Source organism: Barbatula barbatula (assembly GCF_947034865.1).
Source record: "Barbatula barbatula genome assembly, chromosome: 7".
Taxonomy (NCBI): Eukaryota; Metazoa; Chordata; class Actinopteri; order Cypriniformes; family Nemacheilidae; genus Barbatula; species Barbatula barbatula.
Genome location: NC_136770.1, coordinates 15,096,751 through 15,123,000, shown reverse-complemented (window position 1 = coordinate 15,123,000; position 26,250 = coordinate 15,096,751). Strand labels below are relative to the sequence as shown.

At 35.9% G+C, this 26,250-nt stretch overlaps 1 protein-coding gene across 1 annotated transcript in view; it reads right to left on the bottom strand.

Moving 5' to 3' along the window:
- Window positions 1-4,015: 4,015 nt before the first annotated feature.
- gabrg3 (gamma-aminobutyric acid type A receptor subunit gamma3) overlaps window positions 4,016-26,250 on the bottom strand; it is a gene marked incomplete at both ends in the record, with an annotated part of 102,362 nt that continues 80,127 nt past the window's right edge. The window contains 5 exons of the mRNA XM_079460286.1: window positions 4,016-4,294; window positions 6,301-6,507; window positions 9,665-9,864; window positions 12,104-12,241; window positions 23,506-23,588. Coding sequence (XP_079316412.1) covers window positions 4,016-4,294; window positions 6,301-6,507; window positions 9,665-9,864; window positions 12,104-12,241; window positions 23,506-23,588 — 907 coding nt within the window. The remainder of the gene's footprint in view (window positions 4,295-6,300; window positions 6,508-9,664; window positions 9,865-12,103; window positions 12,242-23,505; window positions 23,589-26,250) is intronic.

Sequence of the window (26,250 nt, the reverse complement as noted above, 5' to 3'; positions counted from 1 at the left end):
GTATGAGACAGCAAAAATTACTTGCTGAACAAATCAATAAAAGAAAAGTCAAATCCGCCAGCTGGCAATATAAACTTTTTCCTACTTACAAAATACCTTTAATTCATAGTAAATGTATTGAACTAAGTCACTTATAAAGTGCAGGTAAAATTGCAGTGACATACAGAAATGGAAAAAAAGGAAAACAAAGTTTTATTTATAATCTTCTGATTTCCCTCTGCACTTTACATTTCGTTTATAAAAAGAACGACATATATGAAAATAGCACGAGAAATAGAAATGAGTTCAGACAGGCCAAAACTCACAAAAACCCGCTATTATCATCATCAAATCCAAACGACAACCCCACTGACAACACTACACATTGTGAGCACTCACAAACCATAGAAACATGGGAAATACACAGCAAATCGTCATTGTAAACACAAAGCAATAATCTACAATGATAGGTTGTGTCTTATTGTGAAAAGAGGTGCACGAAGTGTGTTTTTGAGACTGGGGCAATAATTACTGTTAGTGGGTGGTAATATATTAAGACTATTCTCAAAAACAAAAGGCCACTGACATAAATGTATAAAGATTGCTACTAATCTGACCATTTTAAACACAAGGTTTCTAACAAGTGAAGAATTACAGGGTTTATAGGGTAATTCACAAATAAATCCGAACAGCATTGTTCAGCAGAATGAATGATGTGAAAGGGGGAGCCATCCTCATAGCAGATTAGTGAATGAGATTTCTTTGGCATTAGCCTGGTCGACCTGCACTTTGAAATATATTATTTTATAGTTGTGTGGGAGTTAAAACGAAAGAAAAAGCAATAAAAGAAAGAGAAAGAAAGAAAGATACAGCCTGAAGGATGGAGTCCTGTTCTGTGTGTGCATGTTATATTCCTTAAGGATAGCATATCCCCCTTCTAAAAGGTCACTTGTGTAAATCGTTTCACTCTTTTAAAGAAACCAAAAACGCGCCTTTTTATTCATTGCACTGTAAGGAGCCCCGGGCTTGAGCAGTGAATAATGATGACCCGTAGTCAATGACCAAAGTGACCAAATAAGCATTAAACCCCATCAAGGGCTGAAGCACAGATTTTCGATTTCCTTCCTCAGAGTACCTCGTCATTGGAAATTGATGTCATTATTAGGCCACTATAAAAAGCATAAGTGTAATTGAATTTAATTCCAGCATATGGCTTTAGGTAACTTATCAGAACTGTAGACTATGAATTCTTGGGTGCGACAACCAAAACCATTAACTTGAATGATGAAAGGTCAGTTCAGAGATCTAGCACCACTAAAAATGAACAGCTAATAATTATTGTATGCCAAAGTGAACATCTGCAATAACACCAACATGATGAAGCACTCACAGATTATCATCGAATAGAATCACGAAACAGGTCATGAATGGACCGATACCTTCATGAAAGCCTCGGAAGAAATAAAACATCACTATAGCGTCATGAAATGCAAAATAAATTCACAGGACATTTGTGGTTATTAAGAACGTCATTAACGAACAGCAAGACGATCCTTCAATATAATATAATATAATATAATAAACCTTACAAAATCACTTGGCGTCATACGTCTTCAATGAGTCAAAGAAATTAAAACAAAAAAGTAAATATGTCATTTCAAAGCGTAAACTTACAGAGGTGGAAAATTATTTTGAGGGTTAAGATGTTAATGTTAATAATTGATACCTACACCACAGTAGTATCAAATGAAAAATACAAAAATGTTTCATTGATCAAAACAAATGCTGTTATTGAGAAAGCAAACAACAAACTATTGCCACTGCTGTGCACAGACATAATAGCCATGATGAGACGTAAATACAACAATCAATCAATGATAATGAAGACAACGATTACAAAATAATTATGCAGACAAGATAAAATGTTTTCATCTAGTATGAATCCTTTGGTAATGACTATAATTTGAAGTAGATACTTTATATTAATCCATTTGTCTTTCTGAAATGGATCATCTCACAGTAGCTCTGTGCAGGTGACCCTAAGGCAACACAGTAACAAATCTTATTGTGGGTTACACTTTTCAGTTACGAGCACAGTGATTCTGTTGGGTTTTTACTCTAGTATTCTTGGAGATTATGTTGACTGTGAGTATGATTCTTTCCGACACTCCATTTCATTTGATTATTAAAGGCCTAGATCAACCCCCCCCCCCAAAAAATATACTCACCCACATGTTGCTTCTGAAATTGTATGATTTTTCTCTTTTGCCGTGGAACATAAAGCACAGAAACCATCTTATTTAGCTCAACAGACCCAGTCATCATTTGTTTTTATTATATGAGAAAGCACAGCCTTGATGTTCTGTTACTCATTTAGCACACTCGCTTTGTGTACCATGAGAAGTCATGTCTCTTTAGTAAGGCTTTCAAACGATTAATCGCAATTAATCGCATCCAGAATCAAAATGTGTGTACTGTGCATATTACATTTCTATTTATCAACACATACATGTAAATACAAAAAAGAACAATATTCAACATTGATGTATATAATTTAAATGAAAATAAACTAAAATATGTATAAATTAATCTGTATGTGTTTATAAATACAAAATAAATATGCAAAGTACACAGACATATTTTATGAAAACAAATTTTTATACTGAACGCAATTAATCACGATTAATCGTTTGACAGCCCTACTCTCAAGCTATATGAGGATGAGTCGGTAAGGACATCATTCCCTTTAGGTGGGTAGTGACACTCAACCCGCAAGTTCTGAAGTTATAGATGCTACCAAACATATTGCCATTTCAGATGGTGGGAAAAAAACTTGCCGGATGCTAGTTAGAATAATAGATGTGATCTCTGGAAAAGATGCTGGGGGGCATGTGAAACTGTAAAATGTGCCAATTTTCGGTTTGGACTGAGTTGGTTTAAATGCTTGGTGTAAGCCATGTACGCTTATGTAGTAAATATAACGCAGACTTGGGCTGGACGGAGAATATTGCAACCCATTCTATGCATGCAACTAATGCTAAGAGATTTAAGCTGTTTAAAACAAACAGTATCTTTAATTTATATATTAAATTAAACAAAATAATTTGATTTACAAAATATTTATATAATTTGTAATATATCCATTTGATCTTTTATGAACCTCTCTGTTTTGAGTGGAAAAATTATGCTATAAAATCTAGAAATATAGGCAAACCTTTGCAGTCTACATACTAATTTATATTCCAAAAGGATCTATTCTCATACATTTAGGTATTGTGCTGATTGAGGGTAGAGCTTTATTCTATCATATAACATGCAGTGACAATGGATTTCGAAATGTCGAATGCCTTAAAATAACGTGTTATTGTGTGTACAACCATGGTTGAAGTAAACTCCAAGATAAAACCATCAGCGGTCAGTCAACACCAGATACTGCTCCTGCCATCATGTGTTAGATTTCTCTGCCGGATGGCTTCTCCTCCAACGGAAGGCACTATAGATGGCTCTGAACGCTTTGCTTACATAAAAGCTGTCTGGTTTTGACTGACGGCTAAATGACAGATTTCCGCTAATGTGAACGTTCGACCAGGATCGTATGAGACATCAAAAGTCAGAGGGTCGCATGCTTCGCAAGGCATTTTGTTCTCACTTCGTCTTGGCCTAAGGATTTTTCGCACCCTGACTTCAAACAGCTGCTTTCTCACCCATAAAAAGATGAGATTGTGTGTGAGGAACATCGTGAAACATTTTTCCTGGTACCTGAAGAACAAAAGGCAAAGATTTCTGCCAGAAAAACGCAACCAGATAGACAGCCTGTGGTGATATACTTCCTGACAATGTAGAAAAAGTCTGGCATTTAGGATTACACCTGTTGTAGCTTTCGGCTGTAGTGTCGTCTCATTTTTCATGATAAACTGGAGAAGTCCTCTGACCACAGCTCTGCTCTGGTAACCAGTGTCCGCTCTTTGTACCCCGGAAAAGGTTCAGTCTCCCCGGACAAAGTTAAGGTCTTTGCGTTGTGAGGTGTGTAGGGTCGCTAAAGATACAAGTAGCCTACCCAGTAGACGATATTGAACAATAGGAAAGAGGTGGGAAAGAAGACGCGGGAGTATGCATCGAGTTCCAAAATGTCTAAATGCACACGACCCTTTCTCCACCCTCCGTCTTTGCACTCTTCGTAGCAGCAGAAAAAACTCTGGCAGTCTTTTCCGTCCAAGCACTCGTACACGCAGGCGTCATCAAACTCCTGCCAGTACATGGAGTTGTTGAGGGTTATCACGGTGGGAGGGGGACCCACATCCAGCACTGAGTAGTTCTGTTGGACATAAACAACATCCCGTTACAAATTGAAGGGCTCTTGTTTGCGATGCGCGTCCCGCAAACACATTCTGAATAAATGCAAATAGAGCCTTTCATTTGGATGGGGCTGTAGAACAATAGTTCAAGAGAACAACAAAACTGAGATGAAGGGTACACTCATACAATCTATGCTGTGAGCAAAACAAATCCTTCAGAGTGGGATGTCAATCAAACCATAAGATCATGGTGGCTTTCAGGAGATTCCCACCCACTTGAACTAACAGTGTTTTATCCAATGGGCAGGTCAAGTGAAGCATCAATCTCACTGAGGCAGGTAAAATGCCCTCAAATCCCAGCGTGGTCGTCGATCCTTACAGCCCTTCCTCTGAATCCTTTCAGAGCCCACAATGCAAAACTCTCCGACTGTATTCTCTCTTTAATGCCAGTTACTCATCTCATTATTGAGACATAACTAGAAAAGCGTGGTAATTACAGCACTGAAAGATAATCTATGTGAGATCACCTATAGGGTAATATTTGTTTTGTGTAAAATTGCTATGGTAATTTTCTTCGCTTCTCAGCAGAGATACGATCTAATCAAAATGAGTTATCGGGAAAGGGAGCGAGAAAATTTAACCTGCCGCTTGAGATGCACATGGAATAAAATGTGAGATGTGCTTGCTCGACCGTAATCTAGTGTCATATAACACAAACAGAGAAAGACTAACAGCACCAGCCTAATGAAATCTTAGTTTTCAACTGTACTACACTGTGATATCCACCACTATCAAATACATGGGGGAGAGGAGCCTGGGAAACCTCTTTCAACATACCTTGGGTTGGTAATGACATCACTGTACTGTTATTAAACTAATAAAAGAGTTGAGCAAAGTTATTTGTTTCTGAGTGGTGGGATAGTGGCAGGTTAATGTAAAATTTTCAGGTGCCTGTGACGTACTACACTATTATATTTTCCGCAAAATTCAAGAAATTCATTTTTATTTTTATTTCAATACTTTAAATTAGAAACAGAGACATTTGATTCTGATCTTTTCATTGAATTTGTCAAACAGAACAGAAAGAGTGAATATTTAATTACAATCAAGTGAAACCAAACCTTCAAAAAAGTCCTTTTATTTTGCCAGCCAGGAATTAAATTCCTAATAAATTCTTTAACTAAATGAAAAGCTTCATGTGCAGCTTGTAAATGACTTTATATACAGCTGATTTAAAAAAAAGAGTTATTAAACACTAATAATGCATATTAGTTGCCATGGAACCAGTGTATAGTACAGCCTACAAAGCACCATGATATTGCCATACTTTATATTTATGATACCAGTTCACTAGGCTACTTTTAAAAGGCCATTTTAATGAATTAGATAACACACTTAAACACAAAATATCGCAATGCTTATTACAAGTTCCTTCAATTTAATTTCGATTGACTGTCAATGTTTTATAGTTCTACAGCTGTCACAATTCCTGTGGTTCCAACAATATAACTGTTATGGTCATTGTTGTCATATGAACTCTACTATTATTTGAAGATCTTTTGAATTTATTATACATTTTTATTTATTTATTTTTTTAGTTATATTAATTGTCCTTTGTGTGATTAGTCCAGTAGAATAATTAGTCTTTTTCATTTGATAATAATATTAATATTAATAATAACAACAATAATAATAAATGATAATAATAAAAGCACATTTCGTAAGGGAGAAAACGGTTGATCATTACAATTATTATGAGTAATCATTCTTATTTTTTTAAATATTAGCATTATTATTAATATTACCATTATTAGTAATGTAATAATAATAATAATAATAGAACATTGCTTATTACGCATAATTATTATGATTATGATAAACGACTTAAAATTATTCTTGTTATTGTTATTATCATTGTAATTATTAATGATAATAATAATACAGAATTAATATACTACGACCACGATTACTACCAATACATTACTCAAGAGATATAACTAGCATAATGTCCGAAAATAATGCTCACCGGTCTTTTTGTCTTGTTGCAGGTTGGTTTAGCGCTGTAGGAGTAGTAATTGAGAGTGGCGTACTCCATGAGGGCCGCAAAAACAAACAGGAAACAGACGGTGACAAAAAGGTCCATCGCCGTGACGTACGACACCCTGGGTAGTGATGTCCTTGCCACTGTGCTGAGCGTTGTCATGGTTAAAACTGTTGTTATTCCTGCGCAACCAAAAGAGAAAATTAGATGCTGGTACCAAAGGAAATGGCCGCTAATGGAAAATATTAGCTTAATCATATGAAGTGTATTCTGACATTATTAGCGTGTGTAAAATACAACGATACCCCTGCTGAATATTAAACACATTTCTTCGTCTCAAAGCAAATCATGCACTGCTTTTCCACAGTGCAAACTTGATTAAGGCGTGTCCATCTATTTCTTTCCTCAGAAAAATAACACAAGTCTTCTTTTGACACCTGTCCTTACATTTTGACACCTATCCAGTTGATGTCATTCTGTTGCACTCGACAAGAACAGACAAACCTGCAAGGTTAAAAAATCCACCCACACAAACATCGCATCATAGAAGCGTGCAGACAATCTTAGCTCTTGCATGGCCATTTAGAGTTGCTATAGAGAGGTTTGCAAGGGTTTCTATGGAAACAAGAAAGCTTCATCTATTTTCGACAGATATTTTGCACTTCATTCCTTTTTGCTTCATTCTTTATGGGCACAGTGATTACCCCTACATGTTAGATTGACTTCCTTTGATACAGTGTCACTTAGCTGAATGACTGCCTGTCTGATTTAGAAAAAAACTGTAAATGAAATACATCTATTAAATTTGCACTTCCTTAAACTGCTAAGCTTTCTTTGTAACCTCACGAGTTCACTCATCTGTTTTAAAATGGGTAAGTATGGCATAACAACCGAATGGATGTTTAATGGATGTTTGCTCTCTTGGATGAGAATATTTCTCCCCATCTGCAGTACTCCCAGAAGTGAAAAATAATTATTAGCAAGCTGTGACATAAAAACATAGATACATAATACCTAGACACAACAGTGGCCGCTCTGCTCCGCTGCTGAGATGCGTCAACATCGCCCCCATATCATGTAGGGCAAATGCCCACTAAACTCATAGAAGTGAGTGGAAGAGCTGAGCTTTTTCGGCATTAAAACACAATCACGTTAAAATTTCTTAACACGTTTCAGTGGTTTGCGTTATACGTAGAGTACAAATGTATCATGTCCCAATGTCCTTATTATCCCTATAGTTATACTTTATAAATCTTTGTCATAAGGAATTGTGAAATATACATATAATATACATTAATTGAGCCTGTTATTCAGGAGAATCCATTAAATGGCCATGCTCAGTAATTTGTTAGGGATGTACGCAACAGAATAAAATAACCAAATGTGGAAGTATTAGTCAAGAATAAAACACATAATGTTAAGATTGTTTCTGAGTTTTATTTGAACCATCAATCAAAAAACCCAATGGTAAAACGATTCATATTTTCGATTTTTATTAACGATATTTAACTGGGGAAATGGCCTTTTCTGTCATAATTTATACAATTTCAAAAATAAAAGATGTTCTTTTATAAATCCGGTAAAACAATTTCAGCAGTAAAACATGTATGTGACACGGTAAAACAAATACCACTGTTGTGCATTATTAATAGTATTTTTCATTTAATCTACTTTAAATTTAATTTAAAAACATGTAAAAAAATGTATGTCTAACCATCTTTAACTGGAGCCACAACGTTATTGTACTCCACATATAAATAATTAATAATTGGAATTATTTGAGAAATTAAACCGTTATTGTGTTTATATGCAGAAAACTGCAGCCCCACCATTCACTTATAGTCTGCTTTTGCCCTGACCAATATGGCGACACCTTGACATACAATCCAGCGGACAGTTACACGTCTAGGTATTATATACTGTATGTCTATGAGTAACAAATCCACTGGTTATTTTTAAAGACACTCAATCTTTTTCTAATGATTCAATTGGTCTTTAAAGACTAAATGGCCCCTAAACTTGACCTCTATCTGTTCTTCTGAGTTCTCTCTTGGTCACGCCCTTCTCGAACTTGACATTTACGCAGCTGTGAGAGCAGGTCTGTCCTTCACTGATGTTTTATCTTTGCTGCCTTTCTCGCTGGACACCATCGATCAACTGGACACCTGTAAAGCAAATCTCGACTTTTGCTCCTGCTTTCTTTCTTTCTGTTAAGCTATAATGACTTCTTTTGTTAGACAGATTAATTGCATTCATCCTTCTGTTCATTCTTAGAGTATGTTGCCAGTTTATTTCTTCCAAACATAGACTTGCAAACATTTCTTCCTGCCTCTCATTTTTCTTAGCGTCTAACAGCAGGATGTTTGTGGATAACCAATTTATGTCAATCTGTGATCCTGCTATTCCCATCCTCAGTGATCCGGCTTGCTAAATAGGGAATACTCAGTGGGACCAATATCTCAGGCCACATTAATGTGTGGTCTTCTCAGAGGTAATGGAACACGACAGTGTAAGAGTATGCAAAGAATAAAGTCATGGTTAACAGTCTGTCTGCATTTGCTTTGATTGTGTTGCAGTTTAAAGTTGTATAATACAAGTAAAAGGGGAGTCCCAAAAATGTGTTTGTACTCATGAAGACAGTTAAAGAAAATTTCAATCATGAAATCTAAACAATCACCCTCTTTTAGAAAATAGACACAAAAAAGCAATAAAAATGAAATATTGATGAAAATTGGAAAAAAGAAAAATTACCTTGACAAGCGGACATATACCAGGACAGGACATTGATGTAATCAAACCAGTAAACTATAAAGAAATTAGTAAAGCAAACAAAAACAATGAAGGGCTTTCATGAAATGAGAATAAATGTGAGCTGATTAAAAAGTGCTTAAAAATCAAACCACAGACAATCTTCTATTTTCTTTAAAAAAAAAAACATGTGTATACAAATAATCATACTGAATAGACGCTGTGTAACTCTGCTTCATTTTGTGTGATTTAGGATAGATTGTAGTTCTATACAGTATAAGTGGGTTTAAAAATAATAACTTATAGAGATAAATTGTCATAATCTTAAAGGCTACGTACACACTGTAGTTAAATATGATGTTTCTCTACTGCATTTTTTCAACAGGTGATTTTAGTCCCAACAACTATCACAACGTCAAGAGTCACTCAGGTATTCTGTACACACTCCCGTATTTGATTTGACTTTCAGTCTCAAAACTGTGCAGTGTGTACGTGGCCAAAATAGCTTCAAACTTACCGTATATCAAAGGGAAAAGGACTTTATTACTGTTGGTTAGGAAAACAAAACAAAACAAAAAAACACAAAAACATCAAGTCACACATGGATGAATCGCACACGGTTCAGGTGTCTGTATTTGCTGTATGTACCTAGGGCTGTTCTGGCTGGAGTTGCATCTTTTTTTATCCAAAAGGAGACCCAGGACAGGACCACGGTAAGGATGCAGGGGATGTAGGTTTGAATCGTGAAGTATCCCATTCTTCTGCTCAGGTCAAAATATACCGTCATGACAACGTAATCACCTGGAAAAATACGATGGTAACACTTTACAATAAGGTTGAACAAGGAGTATTATAGTTTTTGATCATTTATTTATCTTTGTTGCTCATGTAAGTCCATTGTACATTAAATATGTTACAATGCTTAATTTTTTTAAATGTATAAACACATGCTGAAATGAACGTGAACTAAGATGAATAAATGCTGTAAAAGTATTGTTTATTGTTAGTTCATCTTAGCTAATGCATTAACTAATGTTAACAAGTGTAACCAACATGACAAATGTGAGGCACATAAATGTACCATTACAAACACTAATTTTGTATAGCTGAACATATAACAAATATTAAGGTCATGCTATAGCATTATGCCAACCAAATCTTTAAAAATACCTGCAATCACTTCAATTAAAAGTCAACATCTCTCTGTATGAGAAAGAACTTTTCTGTGTTCAGATACTCTGAGAGTATGAAAAGACCTTAGTGAAGTAATTCCAGCACAGTACATTTTTCTGGTTATGGATCTCATGTCCAGGGTGTTGATAGCACTGTTCTCTATACCAGCTGAGCCGCAGGAAAGCAAACAAACAATCTTTACAGCTAATAGTGAGCGTGTTGTGTTCACAAACAAACAGGCAGATGCACACTGTACAAGGATAAGATTTGCTTTATAGCAGCTAAACAATCACTGAACAATAAACAGCAAATGGATCTGGTTCATCATTCGTTCTTTATTATATATATATATATATATATATATATATATATATATATATATATATAGCATATCTAGTTACTCTGTAAATCTGTCTTAGAAGTTAAATGTGACCCTGGACCAGTTTTATGAGTCTATTTTTGGAAATTCAGATTTACAAATAACAAATAATTGAAAAGTATTGAGAAAATCGCAGTTGCTAAGAGGAAACAAGTTTGTTTCAATGCTCTCTATTGGCTTACCGCTGTAATGAAAGATTGAAAAGAAAAATCTATATTTTTGTCCCATTCAATGTTTTGTTGGCTATTGCTACAAATATTCCCGTGCTACTTAAGAATGGTTTTGTGGTCCAGGGCCTCAAATACTTGCAATGTTAAGATTGTATTTGGCTGCATTCAAATGTTTTCAATAATTTAAAATCATGTTTTTGATTCATCTGGCCTTTCGCTCATTATTAACTTTTTGTCTTGTGACCTAAACAAAGCCTTTTCACTTGACCCTTAAAACATGTCAAGTTATATTTTTCATACAGTGCTAAAGGTTCACAGGCTGAGAATAAACAGTGTGTGAAATGATCAAACAATATACACTACGTTATTCAACTCAGCAGCCTTTTTCACACCATCTACAACCTTTCTTTTTATCTTAATACTGAATTGAAGGCAATAATTGTGTTTTTTGGAAATATCTGCGGGGACATCAAGGGCAGTAAAAATGGCATGTTACAACAGCTTTCACACAGGTTCTGCTATAGGTCACGTCATCATTGAAATGCCACTCTGTAAATTTACTGTAAATATGTAATTGTTTACTTTGATCTTTTTTTGTTTATTTAACGGTGACTAATCATATACATAATAAGTTTTGATTTACGTAATATATGTACTGTATATGTGTTTATAAGAATTATTTATGTATAAACACACACACACACACACACACACACACACACACATACATGTATATATTTAGGAAATATTTACAAGTGAAGATACATTTTTATATTTGTTTAATTTATAAATATTTAATATTCAAATATAATTACTCTTATATATTTACATGCATGTGTGTATATTTATATATACATAATAATTATACAACATTTTGCACACTTGACATGACACGATTTTATTAGACACTGGTTGATAATTTGACAGCCCAACTTAAGAGTTCATGGAGCTTTAAAAAGTGCTAAAGTTCTACCAATAATACACGAAAGGCTTTGGTTGAAGTGCCATTCCTGCTATTCCAAACATAGACTTGCAAACATTTCTATGCATGATTTCTGTGTGCTACCTCTCATTTTTTTGCGGTTCATACATTTTTTTATTGTTTTAGTGCTCAAAATCCTTTGATAGTCTACAGTTTTATGCTATAAATGTTAATATCTTAGACATATATAAATATATATGGAGGTGTGGCAACTTTCCCCATATCTGCTACACATCATCAGCAGCCCTTATTCTTTTATCCATCCTCGTCTTCGCCACCTAATACATAATCATATTCTCAATTGATCCAAACAATAGAGCTGCAGAAAGCAATTACCTGCTGTTGTCTTAATAATATCTGTGGTGTTCCTCAGGCCCATGAAGTCGAACTGATACAGTCTCCATGACTTCTGATCGGCAGCCTGCACCGAGTTCCTTCTCCACTTGTAAATCATTTCATCTTGCGGGTATCCATCTGTAATTACACAGAGCATAAGCCAGTGACCCCTAGCTCCCCCTTCACGTGTGATGGATGCCTGAGTGCAGTTTGGAATCATTCATTGAACTGGGGCATTTGTCTCTCTAGCCCAGAGCATGCTAATAAAACGCGGATCACAGGTACAAAGAAAGACAGAGGCAGAAAGGAAATACAAGTAAATGAGAAGTTAGGGTTGGATTGTAGACAGCATCAATCTTGGTATCAACACCCCACCTTGCAATATATTTGAAAAAGAGGTTTCCTGAGGATAGTGAATTCCAATCTTAAAACCTTTCTCTGTTTCTGCTCTAACACTGATTATTTAGATTTTATATACATTATTATTATTATGTGTATAATATTGTATGCACTTTTTTGTATTAAGCAGTTGAACAGTGTTGTTCAAGAAACAGTTCACCCCCATATTAATATATTCTGTACTTATATATTCACCCTCATTGCATTCCAGACCTCTGTATACATTGTTTCTCTACAGAACACAACAGTAGAATTTTTTGGACACATGCAGTGACAGTTCATAGTGACCATGAATGTTAAGCACCAAAAAGGCCAAAATGGCATAATGGTTACATGTAAATGCATGATTAGAGTGACACATTCTAAAAGGGGATTTTGTTTCTATAATAAAGTGCAACTAATCTCTGCCCAATTCTTTTTACAGGCATGGGTTACTGTCAAAAGTATTTTTCGCCATTCATTTCTTGTAGACGTTCAAAAATTTGTACAATAATGATTTCATGACTTTAAACCAAACCAACTGCAAGATGCAAAAATGCAGTTTAAAGTACAGAACAGAAAGTTACAGTACAAGACTGTGTGCTTATGAGTGAATAAATAAACTAAGATGAAATTAAGATCCAATCACACTGAATCACATCTTCTACAGAAGCACATTGAGAAACTCAGAGCTCCAGCTGTTGCAATTTATTCATCACAATGGAGTTGTCACAGGAAATAAATGTGTATTTCAATGCAGATTCAAAGAAAATGAAATTATGGTTACACTATAATACATCCTGTATTATGAAATAGTCTGCTTGTCCTCTATTGTGCCTCTGTCTAAGATCTTGCAGCAGCATTTTATCTATAAGTTTTGCACCATATATACACCACACCTGCCAAAACTCATGTCTTGTTTAAACCGTTTAAAATAAAGTTAATTGTGTTCTTTTACTACCCATAAAATAAATGTGCATACAAAAATGATTTAACACATTTCAGGTTGTCCATTGGAGAAAAAACATAATTCCCTTTAAATCCACTTTTTAAAGAATTTCCATTATTTGCCGCATTCGTGGATAACTGAGTAGAAATTTAAATGATCCACTCAACCCAGACCTTGATTAATAACACAACATGATTAGGTTTCTAACAAATACATATTAATTCTTTAGACAGAGGTTTAAATGGTGATTGTGTCTAATGGCCATCTGCAGTAATTGTCATTCTCTTAACAGAAGTGCACTAAATGCAAAAGAGGCAGCTCCATCCTAATTGCTAATTGTTTTTTGTTTTGTTCTTTGAATAAAATTCCATTAAAATTCTTCTTGGACTATGATAAGAGAAACTCAAGTCGCACTGGAACTGGTCATGACCACATATGGACAGATTTGTGAAACTGAATTAGAGGCCATTTACATGAGACCGTTTTCAACAAAAAATTGAAAACTTTTTATGCGTTTTGGCTGTTCATTTACACAAAAATGGCATTTTGGGGAACTGAAAACGCAATCTTTTGAAAAGGGATCTCAAAGTGCAAGTTTTGGAAAACGACGGCATTATCGTTTCCTTGTAAACTCTGAAGGCACCGTTTTTCAAAAATGATGAGGTCTTAACCATGCGTATTACGCGTACAGTCCGCAGGCATGCACAAGTATTCCCCAAACAATAATGCATACATGCTGTATGTTTGTGCCACATGACATACTTACTATCATTTCTCTAGCAAAAAGTACATTTACTGCACATCAGAGACATAGTATTTATATTCACACTACTATAAACACACATACACGCCAACAAAGTGTATTAAAAGCGCTTTTAGATTTAAACAGTGTATGCGGATGTGCGCAAGCACATAGGGTTTCTTTTGAGCGCAACAGCACCCTCCACTGACCTGGCATGCATAATACATTGTTTTTTTCATTTTCCGGGATCCATGTTTATGCAGATCGCAGTCGTGTGTACGTAAAACCTTTCAAAAACGCAAAGGAAAAACTTTTCTGTTCTTTATCGTGTAATCGTCCTCTTAATTAAACAGTAATTTAGTATAATGACCATCGCATATGGCTGACTTGGCATGTTAAGGGCCCTATTTTAATGATCTAAGTGCACTCAGGGCCGAATGCAACGAAACAACAACGTAGTGCCTTCAATTCAGTATTAAGATAAAAAGAAAGGTTGTAGATGGTGTGAAAAAGGCTGCTGAGTTGAATAACGTAGTGTATATTGTTTGATCATTTCACACACTGTTTATTCTCAGCCTGTGAACCTTTAGCACTGTATGAAAAATATAACTTGACATGTTTTAAGGGTCAAGTGAAAAGGCTTTGTTTAGGTCACAAGACAAAAAGGTAATAATGAGCGAAAGGCCAGATGAATCAAAAACATGATTTTAAGGGAAAAATTAGCAGCATTGGTACAGTGTTACAAAGTCCTTGGCTATTGTTTTTCTATTCTTACCCCAAATGGGGTTTTGTGAGTATTATGAAGAGGTAAACTTGTTCATGTAATAACAAAATTCACTGTGGGCAGGAGGGCACTTACATAAAGACCACAAGTGAGCCAGAAAACTTGAGATGTTTGACTGACTGCAATATGAAGACAATAAAATAATGCATATGTTGTTCTTCAAGCCATCTCTGGAACATATTTATAATCAACAAAGCCTGCACAGCATTTTAGAATTTTATAAAAGAATATATATTTTTTCTATCTTAGTCTATGATAAGAAGCAACATACAACCACACAAGTTAGTTATGTCAAAAGTAACATGATTTGAATGGTTTTATGAGGGGCACAGAATAAAAGTGATAGGTTTGATCAAAGAAATTAGAGATAAAACAATGTTAACATAAAGGTGCCAGTACATTTTTTTTATTTAAGTATGGCTCAAAACTATTGTTCTAATGAACATTTGCAAACAGCTTTACAAAGATTTTAAGAAGAAGGTGTTTAAAACTACAGCTCTAGAACTGCTCGCTGCTTAATCACCATATTATGATGCATAGTCACGACAGATATGACCCATTGCAGGAGCTGACTAAATCACAATTTACAATCACAATATGAGCATAGCTAAATACTGAAATGTTAGCAATGCAAATTCAAAGCGCCAGTGACTGAATGTCAAAGTGTGGTTTAAGTGCCCCGCCCCCAGCTGATCTGGAAGTTTTGATTGGTGTTGCCCAAATAAGACAGTTATCAGTTGTCCGTTATTGTCTGAAGAGCAGGGCTGGCCCCACAGATGCATTAATTTGAAAAGTGCCTGTCAAAACGACTTTGTCTATGTTGTACTTTTTGCTTTTGGTGAAAAATAAATGTAGCGAAGTTGATGGCTTGATAACTATTTTCATTCAACTCAAGTAGGAGTAAAAGTACCACAATAAGTAGAAAAATAGAAATAATTACTCAAGTACTGTAACACAAGTATTTGTTACTTTCCACCGCTGTTATTACTGTATCTGTGTGCTATTTACATTGCATGCAACAAGATCGGAGCTGGTTTCATTGTTTGTTTAAATACAACTGTGTATTTGGAGGTAATACCAAGGGCTAATTTAGCCCCAGCTGGTGTGTGTCACAGTAAACATCTGTTGGACATCCATTAAATTCATAATCCGCTTATATGGAACGAGTGAGAATATGGGGGGGCTGTAACCATGTGATCTGCAGGGATAAGAGCAAATGAAAAAAATAATCGACACAATTAATAAGCTGAGAAATCCTCTTTCTCATTTTGGGTGAATCAACATATCACCAACTAAAAAAAAGTTACATTAAATGGCATCATCGTACTAGTTTTAGTTAAAAAGCTATGGTGTGGTAGACTTTCCTACACTTAAAGGGATATTTCAAATAGGGTGAGTGAATGATGACAGAATTTACATTTTTGGGTGAACTACCCCTTCAACCCATGGTTGGGTTAAAAATGGACGAACCAAACTAACCAAAAATTTAACCCAACAGTTAGGTTAGTTCGTGTTGGACCAAACCATTTTTAGAGTGTAACCCCTTGTGTACAAAACAGGTTTAAGCAGTGTATTTATTTCTACAGTGTACATGCTGATAGATCCCTAAAACACTACATTTAACTGAGTGCGGTGTACAGCTGCCCAGCATACACTGTCTGAATTTAAATCACAATCAGTTCATAAGGTGGAAAGGAGATCTCTTTTTGATCCTTTCGAAAAACGTCCACGGTCGATGTTAAAGATATGTTTTGCTTCATTTCGTCACAACACCTGCCCATGTAACCGTCTCCCACATTTGCATTGTCCTCGGTTCATTATTGTATAGCCCTCAGGTCATAATGGGCTAAGAGGTACAAGCAAATTCTACCTCATCAGAGGAAAAAATAGCCATCGCCATGGGAACCCGAACACCATGCAATGGCTTCAGTGGGTAAAGAAAGGGGCACTGATGAATCACAGCATGCGACGGTTTCCTGCAATAGCAAGAACATCAGGCGGCAGGAGGAAGAGTATGTGACTTAAACCAAATAGGCTGCGTGGAGAATGCAACACAAAACTTTGTAATATTGTCCTTTGTTGATAAATGACTAGAACAATAATATTCTCAAACCAGAGCCGATATGGACGCAGCCAGAATGGACATTGTCAGAGCCAGGGGCGATTCTAGGGTTTTGGTCTTATGGGGTTCAGCCCATTACCTGAGCCGAAATAGATGTGCCTCAGAGAAACAGTTCTCACCTTTAGTGTGAGAGGTTATCAGGTCAAATCTTACACAACTGACACCTGAAAAAGACACAAGCTCTAATAATTGATAACATCTGTAAGGGCTGTTCAGTTTAAATAACACATCATTTGTCATTTTATTTTTCAACAATAGTTTACTGCAAATAAACATTAAATAAGGTTCTTATGTTTGATTGTCATTATCTTTGTTCATATTTGAGGTAGGTATACATCATTTTTAACCAAAAAATCATATTAAAAATAAAAGTAATTTAGTTCGAGCGCTATCTTTTGTTTTTTTCATGAGTTAATGAATTGCAGCAAAGAATAATCTTGAGTGACACTACTGATAGAGATATATGGGGGGTGATGTGGCAGGATGGAGCTTTATATCTCGCAGACAAAAGCAGAGCAGGTAAATTCTTTAGTCACACACTTTTACAGGAGATGGCGAAATCACCTCCTCTACACTCAATAATCAGGACTGCTAGCACACCGCACTAGCATAAATAAGCACGGAGACAAACCCATATTCAGACCAGCTGAGACATGGGTTTAGTCAGGGTTAGTGTGACAGATTTGGCTTTAAGAACTAAGGGAGAAAATGAATATGATGAATATTGAGCATGACTGACTGTGGAATGCTTTAGGCCTACAGATGGATTGCTTTCAGACGGATTTCAGTGTATGGGCCATGCAGAGTATGCTTCTATAAGAACGAGGAACCAGAAGTCATCGGTTGTTGTTTTGTTTATCTGTTACTGTGAAAAACCCTTTGAAAAAGAAACCCTCAAGATTCAATTCATTTCGGTATGTGTCAGCACCTGCATTCCTTTTTTTAATTCAAAGGGTTGTATTCACACAACGAACTCCAGTTCAACCTACTCAGATCTGATCTTCATAGCTGACTCTCCGCAACTGTTATTTGTGTATTCTTGGTGATGTATTGGACCCAGGTGTAAAATCTGATCCACTGATTCACCCAGGGGGTCCAAAAAGCAGTGATCCAGAACCCATTGGGTGTCTATGCAAAATTGAATGCTTCCATCCCCCTTGGGTTCTAAACCACTGAACTGTGCTATTTGTTTGGTGGATTCAGTAACTCTCATCGTCACACCGAATACCACTTTAAGCACTAGGGACATCCCTGTGATTTTAACTAATGTCAAAGCACAATTCTCCGCAAGCAGACTGTTGGACATTTCAACACTCTCAAACTATTTTGCAATGTGGCTATTTTTGGCTAATTCATATGAAGTGGTACGATCGCATTTATACATTTTAGTATGATTTGCTTTCGCGCAAGTGACGTCATCTTTTGGGGCGGGGCTTTAATATTGTTTTTTGTCTGGTGATCGTACAGTTTCGTACGATTCACAACGTATATGAATTCATGCAATTAGGCACCTTGTAAAGTAGTTACAAATTCCAGAGAGATCAGGATGGACATCTAACTATATACAGTGCGTAACGGCTAAAGTTTGGCCTGCATAGGACATAGAAGAAGCAAAGTTATAAAACCAGCATGTGATGCATTATGATGTAGTGACAAACAGAACGGATGCATTTTATACACATTGGAAAAAACTAACTTATTTATTCCTACTATGCCACATTTATTTAAGGAAAGTCCATTTTGACAAAATACATGGGAATCTACAGGAAATTATAAGGCAATATATTAAATAATATTTATTTATTAAATGCATTTCCACATATTGCCACCAAGTGTTTACATTTTTGGATGAAAAGTGGCAATTCCTTATAGTTTTAACATTTTGTCATGTTGTCATCATCTACAAACTGTAATTGTTTAATTTATTTTTTCTGTTTACCTACCTTTGATGATGCTATAACAGGTACCCAAAGAGTTCACAGACGTTTTAAATTTTGGATTATGCCAAAGATTGAAATCCTGTAAATTGCTTGTGAGAAGATTAAAAATAATGGGAAACTAAGCTTTGAAGTTCTTTAATAGAATCGTATTACAGCATTTGAAACATTGCGATGAAAGAGATGTAACCACAAGGATGTCTTAATTCATAACAGGTTGGAGGGGGCATGACACAAATTAAAAGAGTTTCCCAATTCTGACACAGAAGACAGGTTTGGTATGAACAAAAGCTTCTAAATATGCTGCTAATGAGACAAACTATTTAGTACTTCCCATTTAATTATTTTCCTCATTTTGCATCACTTTGCCATTGTCTTATATGTACTAACTGTAATGTTACAAACTTCAGCACGAGCAAAATAGTCACAGGAAGCGTCTGCATTAACCCCAAACATTCATCCAGATTGTTTGGATGAGCTTTTTAACATGACCACTACAGTAGATGATCCGGAGTGCCATCGGTGGATGAGGGCATTCATGACCACCTCTATGCAGAGTAAAATGGCTTTGATTGAAATGGTATTCTCGTCCGCTGCAAGCAAATCTTGAAGAGGGGGTCAAAGCAATTCCAGTTAATGGCGCAGAGGTGATTCTATGCGGCAGAAAAGCAGCTCCAGTCGGTTAGTGCAGGTGAGTTCTACAGAATTTGCAGGCGCATCCAGCACTTTCCCCCCTTTTTTAAATGACTCTGAACTCTCCATCAATCTTCACGAGTATTCGTACAGCATTTCGTGAGCAATGACTTATCCTCGGGTCTCCAAACACTATTTCGATTATATTGCCTGATGGATGTGAAGTGACAAAAAAGTTCACTTAATGATGCATGTTGTCACAACAGGGTTTTACTTTATCTGAATAATGTGACTCTGCAGTGTCTATAACAGTGTGTCTAGTCAGTGTTTGTTCTGGAGGCTGATGTTTGTTTTCCAATATGGCAACTAAAGGTCAGAACTGTGGAACAATGTGTATTGCACATCTTTTGAACATACAGGGGTTGGACAAAATAATATGCATTTAGCAGGAGCACTTGTAACCTAAACAGCACACTGTTTGGGGTTTCAAGAGCAACATTCTCCACAATTATAAGATGATGGAGAAACAGTTTCTCTGCTTCAACCTCTCGAGGCAACTGGGAGATGTTCTTATAGACAAATGGTACAACGTTCAGCTGGAGACTATTGTTTTATGAGTTGTATGAATTTATTGTGTGAGGGTTTGATACTGTATGAAATTATGTTTTGTTTTACCTGGTAAATTCTTTGTCGATTATATACAGGTAGAACGTAGTAACTTTTTTTACCCAATATGATGCAGAAGTAACTGGTGACTAGTGTCAGGTGTGCTGAACACCCCAAGGCATCTCATGTCCTTCATGCCAGATATACACAAACACACAGGAGCATTTCATTTATCTGTATTTTTATGTAGTTGGGGACTTTAGCTCTCTATGTTTGAATCTGTTAAATATGCTTTGGAGGACAGACTGCTCTACTGGGCAGCGAGGTGTAACATATTAAAATAATATTTCTGCCAAATTCCTTCTCTCTGGGTACATATGTGGGACCATTTTCTCTGTGAACGATACAGGGACCCGAGTATGTAAACTCCTATGTGACCACTAACACGAGAAAGGTCCGCAAGGTCTTGTCTAACCTTCATTTGCATATCAATTTGATTTAAAATGGAGGGCTTGTAACCCAGCGCTTGCATTTCAAAACAAACAGAGAAGACAGCAGGGAAATAGAAGACAGTGGCTGTGAGGTGAAAATGAAAGGGAAAAGCAAAAGCTTGTGGGATTGTTTAATATGGCTTATTGTCCCATTCCACACAATGATTTTGGACATTTATTGCATTTTAAAGACGGTACAGACAGGGTCCTCAATTAATTTTGCCATGCCTGCCCTGTACTTATGAAGGGTGAAGTACACATTTATTTGCCATACATATTTCTGCAATCCATTTTAGGTTCACAATGAACATTGTGTCTCATACAATATTTAAAATATGTAGGCTTTAACTTAGTGTTTATAATTTCCAAACCCTAGAATATAATTGTTTTATTAAAAGCTCTCTTTAAAATGTGATTCTATTGATTCTGCTGATCAAATGTATTTCTGTAATGACTGCAGGTTCTCACACTACTGCTATTTTTATCTCTTGTAAAACTCTGGAGTTTCTTGGTTCTCATAACAACATAATTTGAACTCAACTCAATATTTATGTCCATTTACTTTTTTAGTAAGGAGCCATGTAATAAATGGCATGATGTAGAGTCAGTCAGTCATTAACATAAAATAAACCCCTGCAGAAAAATTTAAGATCACTCTGTCGGGGGGTACTGATCCATTATTTATTTACTCACCAAAAGCTGTTTCAATTTGAAATCAGTTAAAAGTTAAATTGGGACACTGACTATACTGAACCGTAAGATTCTCCTGAAAAAAAGGTCTGACCCCCATCCTAGTGTGTGACACAGTACAGCACATGGAGATTTATCACTTACAGAACAGTGGGCTGTTAAAGTTACACAGCAGAAGACTTTTTGTCTGCTTCATCAGAAAAGAGCAAAACACCATTATTGAGAGAGAAGCATACGTTAAAATGTGAAAAACTGTGTTCTTGCCCAGCGTTACTATGGTAACCCACAATGAGGACTTCACAGTCAACTATTGTTGTGTTTACATCGTGTTTGTAAACTAAGAGAAAAAAACAAAAGAAGTACTGATGCACAGTTGGGGAAATTAAAACAGTTATTTGCAAGTAACTTGCACAGATGTCATTACAAAAAATAAATGAGCAAAACAGGGTGTTTCCAGCAATGCAATAGAATAACTATTTTTAATACCCTAAATAATTTTTCAGTCAAAGGTTTTCTCTTACCTGAATATTTTTTTTACTTCACTACAGCAAATCTGGTTCTGTGGATGTTAAGGTTTCTAAATGGAACCATACATCCAAACAAAGAACCTTATAGGAACCTTTATTTTGAATTGTGCAGAAAATCTGTAATTCTATTTTTATAGTTTATCCTTAAACAGAACCAAATTTGAAATGTACTGGAACAAGCTTTTTGTTTCAACACTTCAGGGATACAACACCTAAACAAATATAAAGCAATAAAGTATGTGTAGTTCGGTGTAAAGATTCTTTGGCCATTACACATCAGGGAAATAAAACAACTGTTGTATAAGCCCACTGCCTGAACAGAGGACCAAACCTTCAGACTGATGTGGACCTGCATCCTAGCGAGGACAACAGTGTTTTCTGAAATAAAGACTTTTCTTTAGCTGGCTAAGCCTCGATTCACATTTCGTGTCTAAAACTGCGCGAAAATGAGAGCCGCGCCCTTTCTCTAGTAAAATGACCCGCGGTGCGCACACTGCACTCTGTAAAGTGAATGATGACGTCAATCGAATTAAAGGTTTATAAAAAAGTGGGTGGATGGACTATATGGTTCCTGGTTGCCAGCGCTTGTGTTTTGTCCTTATGGTGGAATATGTAAAATAAACAATAACAAAAGCGTTATGTTACAAATTGTTTCATTGTGACATCTTGATCATGGCTCCACAAATGAGTGGGAATGTTTTGAGAAAGAACAAGAATGCCCTGATCTGTATATGAGAGGGTACAAACAGAAGGGTGTGAGAAAAAAAGGTGCGAAAACGTATTACAAAGAGAAAACGACTTTTCCAATTTAACTACACCCTTCTTGCTAAGACTCTTAACGCTTCAGCTGCATCCCCTATTCCCCATCACCCTTGAGTAATGTCATTCATGACAACCTACTAATAAAGTCCAGTGGACGAGCCAAGTTATTACAAAGTCTACAAGTGCCCTTGGTTTTTACATTTAATGATACACGCGGCCTAGTTTTCAGCATGTCTATATTGTTTTCATATTGTTCAATATAATCAAAAACACTTTATTTGTCCCGGAAGGGAAATGTGCAGGTGACATTGAGAAACATAAAAGGGCAGAGATGGTTAGAAGTTTAAAATCTGAATTTAAAATGCAATCCAGTATATGCAAACAACTTGAACTCACCGTAAAACCGCTATGATATTTACTATTACAATGTAATGACATCGTCAATAAATGTGACACATTACCTACACAGACATCTATCCTGAAAACAACACTGCGTAGTCTGGCAACAAGTTTGTAGTCCTGATTATTGTAGTTATTATTATTTATTGTTCCCTTATAATGTTACTACACTTTTACGTGCCAGTCATCATTGGACCATTTACAAAATTGAAGTCATTTAAGCAAAACAGTAGTTTTGCTTTAAATTAAGCATAACATAATGCACAATGATATTTCTGTACTTGTATGCTTAAGGTCGATATATCAATATGTCAAGAAAAAACAAACCCAGGAAGCAGAGAGAGAATAATTGGAGAATAAATTGAAGTATTGAAGTACTCACAACTAGAGAAGATGAGGGGGCAGGAATGTTCATCCATAGGAAAGTTATGAAGTTGAAGCTGGCATTCTGCATTAATGGTCAATCTGTAAACAAAAGGATAAAACATAGTTAGAATTTAAACATAGAGAAGGTCACAATTAAATATAAAATATTCACTTAACATAGTGTCTACACAGGACACATCCAATGTGGACAAAATTTAAAATTACAATGCATGGGTTCTAATGCATTTTATTGTCTTTTGTCACGGCAAAAAAAATGCAAATGTAGATCTGACTACCGTATGAATGAAATTGTGTTATGAGCTGCCTCACAGCTGCCTCACAATACAGTCAATAAAATAATAAGTGCGATTTTTCATTAAAATTATTTCAGAAAGCCAACACTGTCACATTTTATATCATACTCGACATCACCTTTTCTCTTTTCATTTTAAAGGTGAGAAGAGGTGAAGAAAGATAGATTTGTTTGAGAGATGTTCACATGGAAACAGGTTTAATTCTCTTTCACAAAACAGTGACGCTCGGCACTGCTGATTCATACAGTAGTTCTGGATTTTGTCTTTATAATGAATAAGATCTCTGGTTACTGAGTGCTTATTAACCAGGAGAATACTGTTAATATAACACCGAAATATGAATCTCATTTGTAGATTTCTGTAAAAAAGTGACTCATAAATATGAGTACATTGGTGTTTTAAGGAACTGCAACACAATATATAGTATAATTTACTGAAAAGTAAGAAAGTATGACCATTGAACTGTTATAATCAAACACATGAACATTAAAAAATGCACCCCATCTCATATGTTTTCTAAAACGTTGACCTCTTTGGAGCATTTGCCATCAGTCGTTGGGTTTCTTTTGGACCCATTGACTACCATAGTAGGAAAAATTACTTTATATATTTTTTATTTTGTTGAACACAAAAGAAGAAATTTTAAAGAATGTAGGAAAGCAAACGGTTCTGGTGCACATTTGACTATCATTTTCATTTTTCCTACTATGGTAGTCAATGAGGTCCAAGAACTGTTTGGTTACAAGCATTCAAGCAAATATCTGTCTCCGTGTTAACCAAGCAAAGAAATTTATACAGGTTCAGAACAACTAGAGAGTAACCGCATTTTCATTTTTGAATGAACTATCCCTTTAAACTACCACAATGAAAATATCAAAAACAAAATATAAACTAATCTGCAAGTGTCTATAAAAGGTGCTGTATTATAGAGAAACAGGCAGCTAGTATATAAGGCAGTAGGCACTGACAGTCACTAACATAAACAGAAAAAAACACTTAAATATGCAGTAATAAATATTTATAGCCTGTATACATTTTCTTAATTCTTTCACCATTAGAGTTTTGCCTGGACCTTATTCCACATGTTCTGATTCTGTAAAATGGTTCTTAATCTGATAAATAAATGTAAAGTAGATTACAGGTAAATTCCATCTCCTGCATGAAAAATTGCTTCGAGAGCATTTGTATAGCCAAGTAGATCAAAAGTTCTCAGTCGGCTGCGAACACTCAATCCGTACCCCAGCGAGAAAAATTGTGCCAGTGGATAAAAGGATTACTGAACCAATCTTAGACTTTGCAAAATCTTAGACAAAGAAGCCAACATGGTATATACTGATGTGTCGGTGGTACACTGTGACCAATAAAAATGAACCAATACCACATTAAGAATTATGAAGACATATATAAAATCAAATTTATAGTCAAATTCACCCAAAACTGTATGACTTTCTTCTGCAGAACACAAAATATATTTTGAAGAAGGTGGGTTACCAAACAACGATGGTACCCGTTCACTTCTATTGTATAGATACAAAACCTATGCAAGTCAATCGGTACCACCATTGTTCGGTTACCAATTACATTACAAATGACATGAGGGTGAGTAAGTAATGACAGAATTTTGATTTTGGGTGAACTATCACTTTAACTCCATTTCTGAACTCCTGGACCTGTGCGACCTTCTGCATGTTAATGCTCATACAGCCCAGAGCCCACATACTGTACATCCCTGTTTACCTCAAACCCCCAATGTGTACAACTAGAATAGAGAGTGACATTTCACAGCCCCCAGTACCCATATCCCTTTTCACAGCTGTTAAATACCACCAGCGTATCTCTCCCGCGTCACTGAATATCGATCAGGAACAGAGCTCCAATGGGAGGACCCAGTTAGCCTTTGTTCCACGATGTCTCCATCCTCAGATTTCGCCCCATAGCATCTGCACTGTTTCTCCCGTTGCCAAGGAAATATTCATGGAGTAATGGAGACGCATGATGTTAGTCTCTCCACTGGCCTGTAAAATTTCCTCAGGTCTAAATAAACGCTCGTCTGTTCAGAGAACTGAGAGAAACCTGAAGCCCGTTCACAAAGGTATGAGAGAGTTGCATAAACCGAGTAGCTGCCTTAATTAAAATACTACTCTGAATCCCGCAGAGTGCCGTTTGGTCTTGGTTTATCTGTTGTTGTGTTGTATTTTAAACTTAATCTTCATTAGTGGCTGTCTGAATCTAAAATTATATTTAGCATTGGACTAAAGATTTGTTAACGTGTTTTGGCCCAAGGCAAATACTATGTAACAAACAAAGCTCCAGAGCAGCATTCAGCAATGAGGAATGCCTGATAGCTAAAGACTGTGAGGAGGTTTCATTCCAGTATTGATCCAGAGCTGCCGTGTAAATTTGTATTCATCATGTTTTAATGCTTCGCAAATTTACTTCTGAATCGG